General features: G+C 33.0%; 2 protein-coding genes across 2 annotated transcripts; one reads left to right on the forward strand and one right to left on the reverse strand.

The window, feature by feature from the left end:
- The first annotated feature begins 2,093 nt into the window (after positions 1 to 2,093).
- On the forward strand, positions 2,094 to 12,334 carry LOC123708108 (neither inactivation nor afterpotential protein C). The gene is made up of 17 exons (XM_045658616.1): positions 2,094 to 2,147; positions 2,213 to 2,560; positions 2,641 to 2,745; positions 4,079 to 4,458; positions 4,650 to 4,740; positions 4,968 to 5,249; positions 5,497 to 5,885; positions 5,952 to 6,500; positions 6,592 to 6,884; positions 7,071 to 7,369; positions 8,229 to 8,509; positions 9,036 to 9,185; positions 9,408 to 9,511; positions 9,724 to 9,792; positions 10,108 to 10,295; positions 10,430 to 10,626; positions 10,918 to 12,334. Exons 2-17 carry the CDS (start codon positions 2,255 to 2,257, stop codon positions 11,675 to 11,677), a joined length of 4,443 nt encoding a protein of 1,480 aa, XP_045514572.1. The 5' UTR covers positions 2,094 to 2,147; positions 2,213 to 2,254; the 3' UTR covers positions 11,678 to 12,334.
- Positions 11,690 to 17,337, reverse strand: LOC123708109 (protein abrupt-like). The gene is made up of 6 exons (XM_045658617.1): positions 17,091 to 17,337; positions 16,812 to 17,003; positions 16,391 to 16,528; positions 15,703 to 16,036; positions 14,822 to 14,936; positions 11,690 to 14,730 (listed from the first exon to the last, which is right to left on the reverse strand). Exons 1-6 carry the CDS (start codon positions 17,271 to 17,273, stop codon positions 14,514 to 14,516), a joined length of 1,179 nt encoding a protein of 392 aa, XP_045514573.1. The 5' UTR covers positions 17,274 to 17,337; the 3' UTR covers positions 11,690 to 14,513.
- Positions 17,338 to 17,556: the final 219 nt, after the last annotated feature.

The raw sequence follows: 17,556 nt of genomic DNA on the forward strand, positions 1-17,556 counted from the left end.
AATACAAATAAAAGAAACCGTTATGTAAAGAAACGATAATGAATGGAAAAGCGACAATCTTCATTTAATATACATTTTAATTGCGCTGAGTAATTGATTTCGTTTAAACTGATTTAATTTAACTGGAATGCACAAATACATGGAATTATTAGTTTGTAAATTGTGGAATAATAATGATTTAGACATAAGATAATAGAATAAATAAAAAAATTGATAATTATTTAGACTAATTTAAAATAGCACAGATTAAATTAAAATAACATAAATTTTTAATCTTTACCATTATCTTCATTAGTTAGTCTTACATGTCTTAGCTTTAACATAGGAATTGTTATCAGTATTAAATGTAGACTATTATAACATTCCGCCTTGTAAATATTAATTCCATATTCTGTATAATATTTAATATTTATTATAGTCCTAGCTAATGCATTTTGTATCAAATGTTCAAATAAAAGTGGTAAACTCACTTGTGTTTATTTAATATTCGTAGTCTCAGTACAAAAATCTCTTCTCAATAGTCAATATTGCCATCGTATCAGCGCAGTGTTGAGGCATAAACAGGTATAAAGGTACGAAAATTTCATAAAATATTGTAAAGGTTTTAGATTAAAAATATGGAGACAGTATTTTTCTTAATAATGTCTAATTTAAATGTGAATCAGAATTAACAATTGAAATTATATTTAGTTATTAGTAATACAAATCGGGTTTCTATGGTTTTATCTATGGTTGGTCAAATAGTTCTAACGTCGCAAAATTTAAGCAAAATAAACGTCCTTTTAACAACAAAATAAACTAAAATATTTTCGATCTGCACTTATAAGAAGTGCCTATCATTCACTAATCTATCACTTCAAATTATGTGAAGCGGAAACACAAACAAACATGACAGATTAGTGATGTAATATTTTTGACAGCTCAATGGACATATTGTTACTGACAATACTTCAATTGTATTCGCTCTTTGAAAATTCTCACAAAGATGTTAATTCGGATCGTAACGGTGATTTTAAGAGATCGATTACGTCCATAAGTACTTGAAGTTACGTTAAATATGCCGCAATAGGATGCAAACATTTTGTTTAAAACAAACTTGATCATTGATTATAAATTATTTATAATTTTCGTTATTACATTTTCGGTGTTTGGAAGGATTGTTATCCAGCGCATGTATTTCTAGCATTAGTATTTAACGTTAAGTGTTGATATTAAAATACTGTAATTAAAATTGCTTCAGCAAGCGAATTTCATCCCTTAAGTCGACAGTTCGAACCCCAGCTGTTCACCAATGAATTATATATGTGCGCTTTTAACACTCGCTCGTACCGGGAAGGAAAACATCGCGAGACACCCGGCCGAAACCCTTATATCCAAAAAGTGGATCATCGACAAGTGGCCTTATATCCAAAAAATAAAGAGGAAACAAATGATCACGAAAATGATAGGTACAGAAATTTGATTTGATTTTACCTTAAAGTTAAAGGTGCCGTTTGATTTTTTAAACTATTAGCAAATAAGTAAAACTCTCTTGAATAAAAAATTGTTATATTAGGATTACAAACGGTAAAAAATACAGTTCTAAAATAATTTATAGTATAAAGTCATGTATATATGTTTTTATAATATGTAATTAAATATATCTTTTCCAACACATACATAGTCCTATTATGAAATTTATTTTTTTGTCAATAAATTAGTAATTTTTTTTGCCAGACTTACGAGTCGTAAGTGAATTTACGGTTTTTCATGATCTTTTTTTGAAGGACCCTGGTATGTTATTACTTCAGTGGGCAGCTGGTTCCACATATGTGTGCGGCAACAACTGCCTCAAAAACGCTCAGTTGTGGAACGACGGACATCGAGGTGATACGGGTGGAATTTCGTATTCTGCCTCGATGTCCGATTATGAAACTCGAATACATAAACTTTTTTTATATTTGTATTTTAGTACAATGAAATTTCTAAAACTAATCATCGCATAGCTATGTGTATGCGCAATCGGAATTCACCGTCCATAATGGTGTTAGTGGTATCGTAAACGGATTAAGTGTACTTAATTCCGAGAAGCCCCAGCACTTTTCAGAGTTCGCAGCTGCCTATTCAATTTTTCACTGTTAGTCGTGAAACCGTGGTAGACGGACACGGTAAGTGTTATTTTTTATTTGACCATCAATTAAATATTATATCAAATTTTACTTCCATTTTATAGACTAAGTTAAAGTATTGAAAGGGACACATGAGTCAGTAAATCATGTACGAAGTTAAAATGAGAGATGGCTTGAACGTGTCATCGTTATCAAGCCCTCATGATCGCTATAAAATTGAAAAAAAACTCGGATCTGGCATATTCGGTAAAGTATTTCAAGCATCCGACGATCAGGCTGCTGGCAAATCGGTCGCCGTCAAAGTAATCAATTTAACAGACACAAAAGAACAACACATTCATGAAGAATGTAAAATATTAAGAGACTTTACGAAACACCCAAATATTATCGACTTTTACGGTGTCTTCTGCGAACGATCCGAATATGTCAAGAAAATATGGTTCGTCATTGAGGTAAGTTCTTTACAAGTCGTAAATTATCAGAATTCGTTATATACTATCGCATTCGATATAATGAATCGCTTACTCCCCAGCTATGCGAATTCGGATCTGTCATCGATATTGTCAGAAAATTGAATGCGGTGGACAAAAAAATGTCCGAAGAACACATCGCTTACATCCTCAAATATACGATTAAGGTGAGTCCAATCCGATTGACTATAAACATGTCATTCGTCACATACAACTCGACGCTGCTTATAAAACAAAGGCCCTGCCAGTCGAGCTTTCAAAGGCTGAATCAATTGGTAGTTACTTTGAATGCACACTCAATTGTTTTCGGATCAGTTGGGATTGTTGCCCTCGACATGGAATAAAATATGGCCGAGCAATCCTCCACGTACTAAAATCTAGGGCCATTACTTAAACGCAGCCGCATTATTCGATGTGATTCGAGACGGAACGCTCCAAGTTGTCGATGTGAATGTCTGGACGCTCTACAACACCGTGATGCCCCCCCATTGCGAAGCATCGCTCAATTATCGTAAATAATGCTCGCACACGGAAGATATACGACCTTGCTGCGGTAGCCGCGGGTACCTCAGACTCGTTCCTGCTGCCACAAAATATCCCTTACAACCTCGTCTATACAGACCGAAATAGCCATAACGCTATTTAGAGCTCTTGCTAAATTAAAACGAGTCAAATGGATATTATCTTTATGTAAACCACTTGGCTCACAATGCTCGATGCCTCATTTTACGTGTTGTCTTGTGTATTTTTATATCATAAATAATATAGTTATACAGTAATAGATTATTTTTTTAATACATACCAATCAATATTAAACTACAAGAAACGTTAACGACTTCATTAATTAAATTGTATACTATTGGTTTATGACGACATAGGTATTGCAAGCCTATAGACTATTATAAAAAATGAAATTATTGGTTTTGATCAGCTCTTAATAATTTACTTGGTACTATTGACATCCCTACAATAAAACGTGCAAGGAACACATTAAGCGACTGATATATCAGTATATGGGACAGGCTGGCGTATGCAAATAGCTCCAATGAATCACATGGGCGTGGACCTCTGAGTGACGTTGATGGTAGCGTCATTGAGGCGTCACAGGTCATTTGTTAGGGCGGTCGCTCCATCACTCCGTGTCAAAGAGACTCACTCCCGCCATTGGCTCCCTTTAACAATGTAATCATTTAATATATTCACTGTTATTACAATATAACACAAAGTGTTGAGTCGAGATACGAATTAAGTATTGAGAATATGGTATATATAACTGTACCTCACTGATGTTTTTAGTAATACTAAATCATTGTAAAACACACGTTTTATACATTTGTTCGTTTTTTTTTCCCAACCACATTAAATGTAATACACCAATAATTTTGGTTTATATGGTGGTCTGTTATTAGCCTTCTGCATCCTCAAACCCAAAGAATCCTCTTCAGACTTCGCTAGGTCATCATATAAAAATCCCTTATGTAAATTATTTTGGCATTTTAGGCACTTGTATACCTCCACGAGAATAAAGTTATGCATCGCAATGTACGAGCCAGTAATATACTTATAAAGAACAATGGCGAAATAAAAATCTGCGACTTCTCATTGTGCTGTCAATTAAAAGACGCTTTAGATAAAACGACATCTTATATTGGATCGCCGAGTTGGATGGCCCCTGAAATTGTAACCGGAGGTGAAGAAGGATATGACAACAGGGTTGATGTGTGGGCCCTAGGCATCACAACGATTGAAATGGTTGATGGAAAGGGACCCTTCGAAAACATGCATCCCACTGGGGCCCTGTTCCAAATTGTCAGAAATCCACCCCCAGGCGTAATGAAACCAGCGATGTCCTCAAATGAAATTAATGATTTTATAAATGAGTTAGTATAAATTTATTCTTATAACCCATAGAACGAATATCCTTTTCTTCAAATGAATAGACGTTACTCATTTCCACTAGGAAATTAGATCACATTTTTACATAAGATATTGTTCAAACTACGTATGTTTTCTTCGCGATTCAAACCCTTCAACCACCACTTTAAACAGGCTAATGGTAGGTGATTTTCAGGTGTCTTGAAAAAAATCCAGAACATAGACCATTTATTATGGAGTTGGAAGAACATCCATTCATTCAATCCGTCCCAGAAAATGATTTCCATGTGAGTTTAATTGTATAGTAAAATATTATTATATGTGCTTTAAATCCAAATTAAAGAAAGTGGTGTTTATAAACGGTATGATGTGTATAATGATAACTTATTTGCTATTTACCACCCACTGATTGATGTTCGTCCGTTTAAATAGTTTCCAATAGCAATTAAATGAATAGTTGCTATTAAATTCAAACGCCGAACATAAAATACTTTCTTTTCTGAACCCATTACAGCTTTCTACGGAAATAAAAATGCTAGCTAATGACCTGCAAGAAAAAGAAACACCACCAAGAAAACCAGAACGCATTATTAAAGACGGTCTTCTTATTACGCAAGGCAGACACGAACCCGAAACCATGCAAGTAGAAGACTTGGCTGCCTTAGAATGCTTAACTGAGGAAAATATTTTAAGTGAAATACATACTAAATTAGAAAAGGGATATTTTATGTCTTTCATTGGAGATATCTTGTTAATACTTAATCCTAACTCTTCTGACGACATTTATAATGAAGAGGTAAATATATAACCATGTATTAATAATTAATGGACAGTATAAATCTTTGAAAAATACTGAACAGGTGTTGTGAAACTTTTCACCAACATAGGTATAGTGAACCCAGACTAATTAGACCTAGACTGTTGTCTGTTTTGAAGGGTCGGTACTCTAGTGTTTGCCTAATAAATGTCTAACTTTAGGTTATTCCTAGCAAATAAACCCACACGAAAATTTTAATCTAAATAGTAATCTGAATTGTTTACAGTATCACAAAAAGTATGAATGCAAATCTAGATCAGATAATGAGCCACACATTTTTTCTGTCGCTGACAGCGCTTACCAGAATGCTTTGCATCACAATGAACAGCAGTACATAGTTTTTTCTGGAGAAAGTAAATCCGGAAAGACGACAAGTGTACTCCATGCACTTTCGCACTTAACATTCTTAGGTGCTATGAAAAATAACACAGGAGAGAGAATACAAAATGCAACTACTATAATTCTTGCCTGCATAAGTGCGGCTACTCCAATACACTCAAATTCCACGCGAGGAATTTTCCACATACAAGTCACTTACGGAAGCTCAGGAAAATTGAGTGGTGCCATATTTTGGTTATATCAACTTGAGAAATGGAGGGTGTCCTCTACTGATATGTATGTATAACACAATTAATTATAAATGTTTAGAATCGCGTATTTGAAACGTAACGGTTGTTTCAGGTCACATGCTAATTTCAATATAATGTATTACTTTTATGATTCTAAAGAAGCTGATAATAAACTGAGTGAACTGTATCTAGAACGAAATAGAAAGCACAGGTATCTGAGAATACTGGATGATTCAATAAGAGGCATTCAAGGTGCGCGGGAAAATCCTCGAGACAATGCTAAACGATACAAGGATATAATTGAGTATTTTAAGTTGCTTGATTGGCAAGAAGATGAAATCACATTCTTTGAAACTGTATTAGCAGCGATATTAGTTCTTGGTAATGTAAGATTTAGGGATGGTAAATCTGGTTCGGCGGAAATAGAAAACCCAGACGAAGCTAAAAAGGTGGCAAAACTATTATCTCTTGATGAGGTAAAGTTTATGTGGGCTTTGCTTAACTACTGTTTGATAGAAAACGGAAATGCCGTAAAACGTAAACATTCAACTGACGAAGCTAGAGATGCAAGAGATACTTTAGCAAGTACATTATACAAAAGATTGGTCGATTGGATGATAAACTTGATTAATTCGAAATTATCATTTATGCGACAAGTTTTGTATGTATACCTACTTACTATAAAACCCTTTTAATAAGTATTATATATAAGTAGTATTTAAGAATAATGAATGCTATCATTACTATTACAGTGGCGACAAATATTCGGTCAGTTTAATTGACATATTTGGTTTTGAATGCTATCACAGAAATAGACTGGAACAGTTAATTGTAAACACAACAAATGAACAGCTGCAATTTCTCTACAATCAAAAAATATTTGCTTGGGAAATGCAGGAAGAAGAGGAAGAAGAAGTGCCAGTTTTACCTTTACATTATTACGATAATAAGAACTCGGTTGATCAACTATTGGCGAAACCGCATGGCATATTTCACATTTTAGATGAAGCCAGCCGTACAGGAGGTGGACAGGATTTTATTATGAGTAAGATATGTTTTATCATATGTGTACACAATTTTCATCCTTTATAAAACGAGATACATCTACAACATGTTTAAATATATTTGAAAACTACTAGAACAATTTAACAAATATTTCTTCTAATTCTCAAGGAAACCCATTAATTGTTGCTGTAACTAAAAATTGTTTAATGGTTTTCTTTCTATTTAGGCACAGTAAGAGCTTCCTGCAAAGGGCCATACGTGAAGCTTGCTGGCAGTCACGAATTCAGCGTTGCTCACTACACGGGGAAAGTCAATTATGATACAAGGGAAATGGCTGACAAGAATAAAGACTTTTTACCACCTGAAATGACTGAAACTATGCGAGCCTCGACTAATCTTACGATGCAGCAGTTATTTAAAAACAGGCTCACAAAGACCGGCAATCTTACCTTGGCTCCAAACGAAAATGAATCTTCTGCTAATCGAACAAAATCACAAAAAGAGCAAGAAAATATCAAAGCTAGGGTGAGTTTATATGTAATTGTAATAATTAATTTTCTATAATCTGTAGTTTACGCGGTAAAAATATTCGCTGATGTCGATACAGCTAGACTTGTTTATTGCAGTTACTTTAACAGCTTAATGACTTATTATTATGGGGTGATGGTGCTGATGTCGAAACTATTTCCATCCTGCAGAAGTGGGCTATTCGTACAATCTATAATTTAAAATCTAGGGAATCTCTCAGTGATACATTATTACTTACCTTTCCTTCGCAATATATTTATGAAAATATTATGTATAAATACAAACATTTACTGCAATAGAACATATCCATGTTAAAAAAATACCCCGTAGTAAAATATCTTACGTTAGTAATTATTTTGGGAAAAGGGATACTTGTCTTATATAAAATACCAGAGGCTCTTTTATCTCTGCCTTTAAATAAATTTAAAACATGTATTAAAGTAAAGCTATAAAGCTATTAAAAAAGGGTTTTACAGTTAACGATTATCTAGTTGATAAAAGATCCTCGGACTAGTGCTATTCAGGCCACTTCTAATTAAATTCGATATTTGTATTAAAATAAGTGCTATTTTAAAAGAGTACCGACGCGTTTTTTACGCACGCTTTTTCTCTCGACCTACACCCTCTGTCTTCTTTGCCGATGAGTAGGGATGTATGCGATACAAATTCAATGAAGTGGAATAATACATACAGTGATACAAATTCAATGGATGTATCTTATATTCCATAATAAACATATTTTATTTTTCACGTTCAAAATTATATCTGGTAGAAAGGGCAAGTATGTAACTGCCTTGCCTACCTAATTAATCATAAATTAATTATTTTAATGTGATACTATATTATATACTTTCAGAAATTCAACACAGTGTCAAAGGGGCAATACTCGCAAGTGCGAAGAATGAGAACTGCAGCTGCGACATACAGAGTAACAAGTTTGGAAATTCTAAAGCAACTTTCGACGAGCAACGGGTTACATTTTGTCCGATGTGTCCGAACAGATCTAAATGACAATCCTCGTGGATTTCAAACTGAAGTCGTAAAGCAGCAATTGAGAGCGATGGCGGTGTTGGACACAGCAAAAGCTCGTCAGTGTGGCTTCTCGTATCGAATTCCATTCGCTGAATTCATTAAAAGGTATTCCATATTATTTAATTTTCGTGTCAATATTTCAATAGTAATAATAATTTATTTGTATGATTATGGTTCAAAAATATGATAGTGTTACAGTCTAGCCATATTCTGCCACATATAATGGCGTGCTAATTTAGTACATTTTTACATACAAGTTACATATTACATTACATTATGAATCACATCATCGTAGTCAATTCTTATATTATTTTTAACTACATTATCACATTATTACAACATATTATTACATTATCAAATTAATATTAATTATGTTTCACTCATAATAATCACTGATAGAATAATACATTTAGTTAGTAATATTATAAAAGTAAAGTGTGTGTGTGTGGGTAAGTTTTTAGATATAGACCCAATAGGTCATGATATGGGCTAAGTGGACGTGGTAAGTTACTTGATGAAGGATATATATTAATATTGATTTTTTTGGCTCCCGACGCATACGACAGGCTCTTAATTTTTTAATCTGTACTTAGTGACGAATATGAATAAAGATAAAAAATCATTTTAACAGATACCGTTTCCTGGCTTTTGATTTTGATGAAAATGTTGACGAAACAAAAGACAATTGCCGTCTCTTAATGATCAGACTGAAAATGGAAGGATGGGAGTTAGGAAAATCGAAAGCATTTCTCAAATATTACAACGAAGAGTTCTTATCCAGGTAGCATTTTAATATGTAGATTTCAAATCAACAATACATTTTACTCGCACATACATTACATAAAAGTGCGTTAATTGCGCAAAGCTAGAGCTTCTTGCAGATGTTTCTCTGGTCTTCCTTTCACTCATTTGGTATCCCATTTGAATATATTCTTGCATCACCATGGCTTTATATTTAAGTCCAATTAAGAAACATATCAAATAATTGATTTATTATTAACAGGTTGTATGAGACACAAGTGAAGAAAATAGTTAAGGTTCAAAGTATGATGCGTACCTTCTTAGCGAAGCGGAAAGCTGTGCAAAGCAAATCCAAGGCTATGCATAGTGAGTGAATACAGGGGCTAATGCATAGAGACGGACGGATATTGGTTCAAGAGTTTGTTAACTTGGCTAGAACTGCTTACGTGACGTTGCTTTTAGACAATGAAATGTACGACTGAAATTATGCTAGAAATTGTCCAGAAAGATTAGCCAATACCATCCGTTTCTATACACCGTAAAATACAAACAAATGTTTCATCATCCATCTATTTCAGTCAAGGAATTAAAAAAACAGAAGTCGGCAAACATGAACGATGAGGAGGCTGCTTTGGTTATACAGAAAGGTACGTTTAATGAAGTTTAAAATAAGTCCTCAAAAATACTTTGACCTTTGAAATTATTAATTGAAAACAGTGTACGGGCAACATACACATAGGTATGCAAACCCTACTTGCATACCTAAGTTAACATGACTTTAACACGGTTAGATAAATTCGGTAAAACAGGTGACAGTTATTGGTCTCTCGTCTAAATATTAATTGAGCAAAGAAATAAAAACAGAATCACACTAGCTACCAAGGTTTTTCGTATAAAATTTTAGGCAATTAGATATGCATATACACAGCATTTGATAACACAAAATACCTGCTATGTTCTAGCATACAGAGGTTTCGTTGTCCGAAAGGCATATGGTCCAATAGTCAACAAATCAACTGGCGAAATTGATGAAGAAACGTCGTCTTTTCTGAAGCGCTTTGCGAGAAAGTGGAAGAGTAGATCGCTTTTCCAAGTTCTACTCCAGTATCGTGCTCTTCGTTACCAGGACCTAGTTAATTTCTCACAACAGGTACATGACATATTGATCAATAAAAGACTTAGACTAAATAAAAAAATACTTTTGATACAAAACGGATATGCTTGTTTTCTCCAACCAAACCAAACTTTTTAAAAGCGCCTACAAAAATATTTCAACAATTCCAGATACACATGTATAACCAAGTTTTAGTTGAAGGGTTATTGAATACAAATGCATCAGTATTACTTGAACGTATTGATCCACATGCCAGGAAAGAATTCCTTGGAACCCCGCGTCTTACTGTCTGGAAGCTGCCCTTTAGACTTGACGAAATTCAATATTTCGACACCTCGCACATGTGCGATCCTAAAGTGAAAAGCAAGTACGTATCAATGTTCTTAATTACGACTATATGGCTCATCTAAAAATATTCTTCCAATTGGTAAATCATCGTATAGTTATTTTTTTCATAACTAACCATATTCTTGATTTTTGCTAGTTCCTAATTCAGGAACATTATTAGATCTAAAAGGTAAACTGCGACTTATTTTTCATTATGTTGTTCATGTCTTCATTGTGGTTAGAATCACTCTTTTTTTCTTATACTAACATAATGCATTTAAGTTCGCAGAGTGCCGTCCCCTAATTCTAACCTACTGGTTTCTCATTATAGCGACACATTTGCCAGTCAATACGATTCAGACCACGAGCAGTGGGACGAACCTTTCAAACATCGGTTTAGTTCTTCAGGATCAACCACCAGAACGAAGAGTACACAGACCCTCCTTAGCGTGCCCTTCTGCAGAGATCCCACGCAGCCTATGCCCAAGGTTCCGGACGAGCCCAAGATGGAGTACGCTCCCAATAGACCCGTGCTCTACAATAAGAAACACGTCTCCTCTCCACAAAAGTTCTATCAGCCCCCAACGCCGTGGGCGACAAATAACGAAGACACCTTTGAACCTACAGTTCCTAGACGCAGTACTAGCTTTTACGGCCCTGATTCGGAGGCGTGTGATCCCATACGCGAGCTGCAAGCTCTCGCCAAATCTACGGGGGATTTAAACACTGACGATGACAACCCTCCGTTTAATTTTCAAGCTATGCTAAAAAAAACACCAAAAAATAGAGCTTCTATGAAGCGTTATGGAGAGAATGACGGTGGTTTTGAAAGAGCCCAAGCGCCGCCGAAGCGTATAATAACTCCTACGGAACAAACCTATAGAGGTCCAAGGCGCTCAGAAAGCGGAAATATGGCGTCTGCGCCTACCACACCTACATCCCCCTCTGGTAGGTACAATTATGACGATGCGGTATCGAGATCTGATGACTATCTTAAGCCCAAAAACAACTTTATCGACAACAGAGATGAGACCAAAACAGTTGAAATAGCACCGGGCATTTCTGTAGAAGGAACTGTGACGGACTTGTAAGAAAACGCTTGATAGTTCGTAAAAAATATATTTGAATCTCCTTTGTCTTAAAATACATTCTCACTGCATTACATCTGATTAACTTTAAAGCCATGAGTTACAGGTTAGGTCATAAGATTGTTATTTTTAATTGATTTTAAAGAAACGAATTACATCGCCCTTTGATATAACTTTAAACACGTATCAAATCTTATACTTAAAAAATCTTGATAAGCATTATTGTATTTGATTGATATTAGTGTCACAAATCGTCAATTTAATTACAAATATTATATATCAAAGAGCGATAAAACCCGTTCACTTTATTTATATAATTACGTAAAAACGCTAATTTATCATTATTACAATTTTGAATCACCGTGCGATCATCATACAAAAATATACTATATGACTATGTAGATCTTACATCGAACATTGCTTTGGTAACTTAAATTTACTTAAAAATATTGCTTATATTTCCTAATTTAAGTGGTCATCTTAAATTAAATTATTATATTAAAGAGTATTTAGCCAAAATGTCTATGCTATTATGGACTTGTGTTAGCGAGTATAGTCGTATAGGACATTTATTGTTGTAGATTAGAAATATTACGAATAAGCTCATCAATCATTTGTACGAGTTGATATGTTTCAGAATTCTATCCAAAATAATTCACTATGTTATTTCTGAGAATAAAATGTTTGAAAAATCTATTTCTCTATTATTTTGTACATATGTAAGGAAAAAATCTGACAAAAATATCGACAAAACTTTCTTATCCATAGTCCGTTTTAATTGTTAAAAGAAATTGCACTTTACATTCAACACACAATACTTAACTTATTTTGAATTTGAATCATCCCGAATGGGGCATGATTTTATTGCATCTGTTTTAATCATTTCAGGTGAGTTGGTGATCAGTCTTTAGAGCCACAAACTACACGGTTCTCGGTAAATCAAACCCAGGATTATAAGTTTCGTCAATATATACGCCTAAGCCAGAGGCGATATATAAACATAATTCTCAAATTACAAAAATATTTTGGTTAATTAATTGCTCATAAGATAGGTTCAATTCTTACATCTATTCGTATAAAATACAATATGACACACGCTTTATTAAACTCGTTCCTAAATCTAAACTCTGACTTGAGTAAAGTGAGATCAAAATTAATGTTTATGCAATTCACAAGTATAGATAAATAAGTAATCGACGTACCAATTGTCATTCACGCTTTCTCTTTCATCATTACATTTCACACATAAGCAAAATCAATTATGAACACAGTTGCGATGCGTACATACCTTACTTATCAATCTATTCCGTAGAAATACGATCGCCGTATGTAAACAAGATGGCGCCCAACGAAATATTATAAAATTTATAAGTGTTACATTAATATTTTCTTTATGTTTTCGAATCGAATTATAGATAATATTAATTTTAAAATTTCATCTCACCGATCAATTAAAAGTAAGAACACCAAAATAGTTATATCTTAAACACACACTTATATTATTATAAGACCAGGCGTATCTCACTAACAATGCTGATGCCAAAGTTTTTTTTTTAATGTGTTATTTTTTTTTTTTTTTTGCTTAAAAGGCAACCCCTCGTAATTCATAAAAAATAAACGGAGTTAATGGCACTTTGACTAAAGACACCAGTCTCTTTTTGTCACAGAGACAATAATTACCGTTAAAAGATTAGATTAAATATGTTTAATTGTTATGAATAACATACTAGACTGTCTTTAAGCCAAACTTAGATAAAGTAATTTTTAAAGTAAAGTAACTTTACCTATATTTTAAGTTGTGATAACATAAAACGCATTAAATTTATCAATAGGATAAAAACAAAATCACTGAAGCATTGCAATTATACCTTTGGCATTTTCGAAACGGTGACCAATGTAAAATATATTGACAATAATTTAATTGACGAATTTTTATAAAAAGATATTATGTATATAATAATATACCTACAGTAATAAATTTGCTTTCGCCGTACTTATAAAATACATCGAAAATATAGTATATAAATTTTTAATGAGCCATATCACTGAATATTCTTATTACATATATTTTGTATGATATAAAAATTCATACGAAAAAGTTTTAAAATCCAAAATGTTGTGCCTTATAGGAAACTAAACGCTCAAAACGCAAAGTATGGTTTAGAAATAAATATATATTATTATTTAAGTCAGAAAGGTTTTCCATTGTTTGGAAAGTAAATTTATCGATTTTCAAAACAGACCAAAATTTACACATAAAATTACAGCCGTTCGTAAACTCTTTAAAGAAATACCCATTTTGTATAGAAGGCACCATACTCATATATCTGTCAAAAATTTAAATATAACTTCCTACAAAGCACAATACGATTTTAAACAAATTAAAATCCCACCACCAGATGGCGCCCTTATCAAACCGGTCCGGATGCAATATTAAACAATGTTTATAAAAAACAGAAAATATAATTAAAGCCAACTGCCACAGCCTACAAGATTTTTTTTAAATTTTTAACTTCTAAAGAAATTTGACTATAATTTGATAAATTTGCGCGATGCGATTGGTATTAATTTATAAATATCTAATTAAAGTAAAATATTATTTTTGTATATTGTTGATGAAGTTGAAGATGAAGCGAAAATCGTCTGTATAATGTCAGTTATGTCTGTTTTAGGATTCGAAGATACTATCTTTTTAAATTTTTTTTTTTGTTATTTTATATCATAGTTACTTTATTGACATTTTTTGTATACATATAATTATTTTATCAGAACTTTTACTTTGATAATTGATAGTAACCAAATAACTTTGTGCCATCTGGTGATAATTTTTAAAAGCTATTTAATTTTTCTCACTCACAGTTCCATTAGGGTCCATGCCTACTTGTCCCAATAATTGGGCTACACTAGGCTCATTCAGGGTCAATACAGCGTGAGCTTCTACCATCACAACGAGCGAGTTTCTGGCTTCTTCGTGGGGAACCCCATGGGTTTTGGTTGCGTGGGAATACCAAGCTCCAGTTGTTGGCAATACTGATACGCACCATTTGCAGGATAGTCTGGAATTTAGATGTTTAAAGTTAAATGACAAAACCAGTTATATTTTAATGGAGCATATGTAATTCAAACCCAATACATAATAATTTATACCTGTTAGTCATATGTCGAGACTTTACGTGTCGTCGTCGATATCCCCAGCTATTGTAGACTCGAGGACAGAACGGGCAGGGAAATGATGGGTTTGCATAGGAGGTACCAGACTTATCTGAAAAGATATGCAGACAGTTCAAAATTATATTGTTAAACCATGAACATCAATTTTTATCCTCATTATATATCAATGATGATTAAAAAGAAATTAGACATAGACATAGAATTTAATACTAACGAAACACACACACACACACATAATAAACAAAATAGAAAAATATAAAAAATATGGAAAAAAAGGAATAAGTAATAATATCAATTATATAAGTATTGTAAATTCATGAACACTTTTGGAATATTTTTTTTTCTATATATGTATATATTACGAGGCACTATTTAAAACACTCTTATGACATGATATGTAATATTGATTCTTTTTTTATATAAAATAGGGGGCAAACGGGCAGGAGGCTCATCTGATGTTAAGTGATGCCGCCCATGGACACTTTTAATGCCAGAGGACTTGCGAGTGCGTTGCCGGCCTTTTAAGAATCGGTACGGTCTTTTCTTAAAGGTCCCTAAGTCAAATTGGAATTGGCTGAACACTCTCCATGGTAAATGCGGTAGAAGATGCAGGTGACCCCACATCAAATAAATAAAATACACATAATTAAATTAAATTATCAATTACATACTTTGCAGGGGTTTGAGATATGACAGCCCAACTTGAAATGAGACTCGGCAACAAACTAGGATAGTGTACATTTTATTATATTGACATCAAATGTCCTAAGAAATACAAAACTCCACAAACAATGCCATTTATATTCTGACACAGTGATAGAGTGAATAATGCTAATTAATTAGCTAAACCTACTTACCTTTAATATCCTCATTTGACAACAAGTTCAAATTTTCTGTGGCTATATTAAGCGATTCCACTATTGTTCCACTCTGAATTACAGTTTCCACTTCCTTATCAATCTCAATCTCTTTATCATCATTATCACAAGTATTTAAACATGGCTGAGTACTGCTGACTTCGTTAATGCACTTCTTTCCATTAGTGTCACTAAAGTGGGATTTTGGTGAAGAGGTGATAGAGTATTTCTTATCAATATTGTCATCAAGAATCGCTATGTCAGTATCATTTGTGTTTTCACCAGAGTCATCAGTAAGAGGCGAATCAACAGGTTCCACTTTTGGCATTATATTCTGAAATTGTAAGTTATTAATGAACAAAATTATATTTATCTAGACAGATGGTTTAAGCCAAAATAGTCTCTTATTATAGTAGTAGTAGATTATGGATCTATATTCAGCAAACATTTTCTGTATAAGGTAACGAAGTGTGAATAAATAAACATTTACACTGTTTTGTTGTGTTGGATGTCTTAGTAATTTGGTTTTATTTTAATATGCAAAACTATTCTTCATTTCTAAGATCTTTTTTAAAAATGTACCCAGGTTTAAATTTAATTTATGTTTTCCTAGCTTTTTCCTGATGCCTGTTAAACTTTTTTATAATAGTGTAATGTCTGTGTTAATAAGTTTATTAATGCTACTTACATTGTTTTTAGTATCAAGACTTAAATTACATGTATCAGCTTTCGTGTTAATGAAAGGTTTTTTAATTTTGTTATTATTGTCCTCTTGTTCACTCTTCTTACGTTTTTTCGAGCTTGTCTGGGTAGTACTAGCTGATTTCTAAAAAAATTATAAACATGTGGAAGTTTTTCATACCATTAAATTTTTTTAATCATTCATTTCTAATTTTGTAAATAATAAATACTGTGAGGTGGTCTTTACACATAATGTTTTATTAAATAAACAATTTTATTTTTTATATAGAGTTAGATAAAGGTACTTAATATTTTATAATTTTACCTTTTTACACATAGTCAAATCTCATATTGTAATGCTATGAATAACAATATAGCTGAATATAATATATGTATAAATAAGAAATAGTATACAATTAATAAGTTACCTCAGCATCACGGCCAGCTTCACTACCCGTGGAGAGTCCGCAGATTCTTAGTGTTTCAGCTGTTTTTAACAAAATTGGTAGAGATTCCTCAGTAACATTCACTTCGCCGTTATACATAAACGTTAGTAATGTCCTTAAAGAATTCGTGTTGATGTCATGAAGTACTATAATTGGATCCCTGTGGGGGTTTTGCTACGGAAAACATGTGGGCGTAAGAATCGTTATACAATTTGCAAAATGTTTCCGCATACCTTATTACAATAATGTTCTACTGTTTACCTGGAAGATAGTTTTAAAAAGGGGACTGTTAGCTGATAGTATCACTTTATGAGCTTTAAAGCTTAGCCCTTCAGACACCAGGGTGACATCACATAATCCTTCGTCTTTAAAAAGCTCTTTGACGTTACACAATATGTTATTCTGATAGCCATTCCACTTTAAACTAATTTCTTGATTCGACATGATATTCCTTCATGCAAAAGTTGTAAAAAATAAAAAAATACAAAAAGTAAACAACGCACCGAGTATTCAGCGTTACTACAATACTACAAAGAATACAGACCACAGAGTACATAATACTCAATACTGCTTATTACTTTGACAATTAACATTTCAATATGACAACCCAGCGATTCAAATGATCGGATTGTGTATAAAGTTTAATTGATTTTAAGATCGGAATAACATGCATATACACATGTTCAAGATGGAAGATTGGATAATGTAATTTTCTTAAATAATTCAA

This window comes from Pieris brassicae, chromosome 4, assembly GCF_905147105.1.
Source record: "Pieris brassicae chromosome 4, ilPieBrab1.1, whole genome shotgun sequence".
Classification (NCBI taxonomy): domain Eukaryota; kingdom Metazoa; phylum Arthropoda; class Insecta; order Lepidoptera; family Pieridae; genus Pieris; species Pieris brassicae.

Excerpts from the sequence above, each read along its gene's own strand:
- LOC123708108 (XM_045658616.1), top strand. The coding sequence starts at position 2,255 with ATGTACGAAGTTAAAATGAGAGATGGCTTGAACGTGTCATCGTTATCA. Across the intron at positions 8,510-9,035 it reads TTCGCTGAATTCATTAAAAG|ATACCGTTTCCTGGCTTTTG; the intron begins GTATTCCATATT and ends TCATTTTAACAG. Across the intron at positions 10,627-10,917 it reads GATCCTAAAGTGAAAAGCAA|CGACACATTTGCCAGTCAAT; the intron begins GTACGTATCAAT and ends TTCTCATTATAG.
- LOC123708109 (XM_045658617.1), bottom strand. The coding sequence starts at position 17,273 with ATGTCGAATCAAGAAATTAGTTTAAAGTGGAATGGCTATCAGAATAAC. Across the intron at positions 16,037-16,390 it reads GTCTTGATACTAAAAACAAT|AATATAATGCCAAAAGTGGA; the intron begins GTAAGTAGCATT and ends TTACAATTTCAG. Across the intron at positions 14,731-14,821 it reads TCTCGACATATGACTAACAG|ACTATCCTGCAAATGGTGCG; the intron begins GTATAAATTATT and ends TCTAAATTCCAG.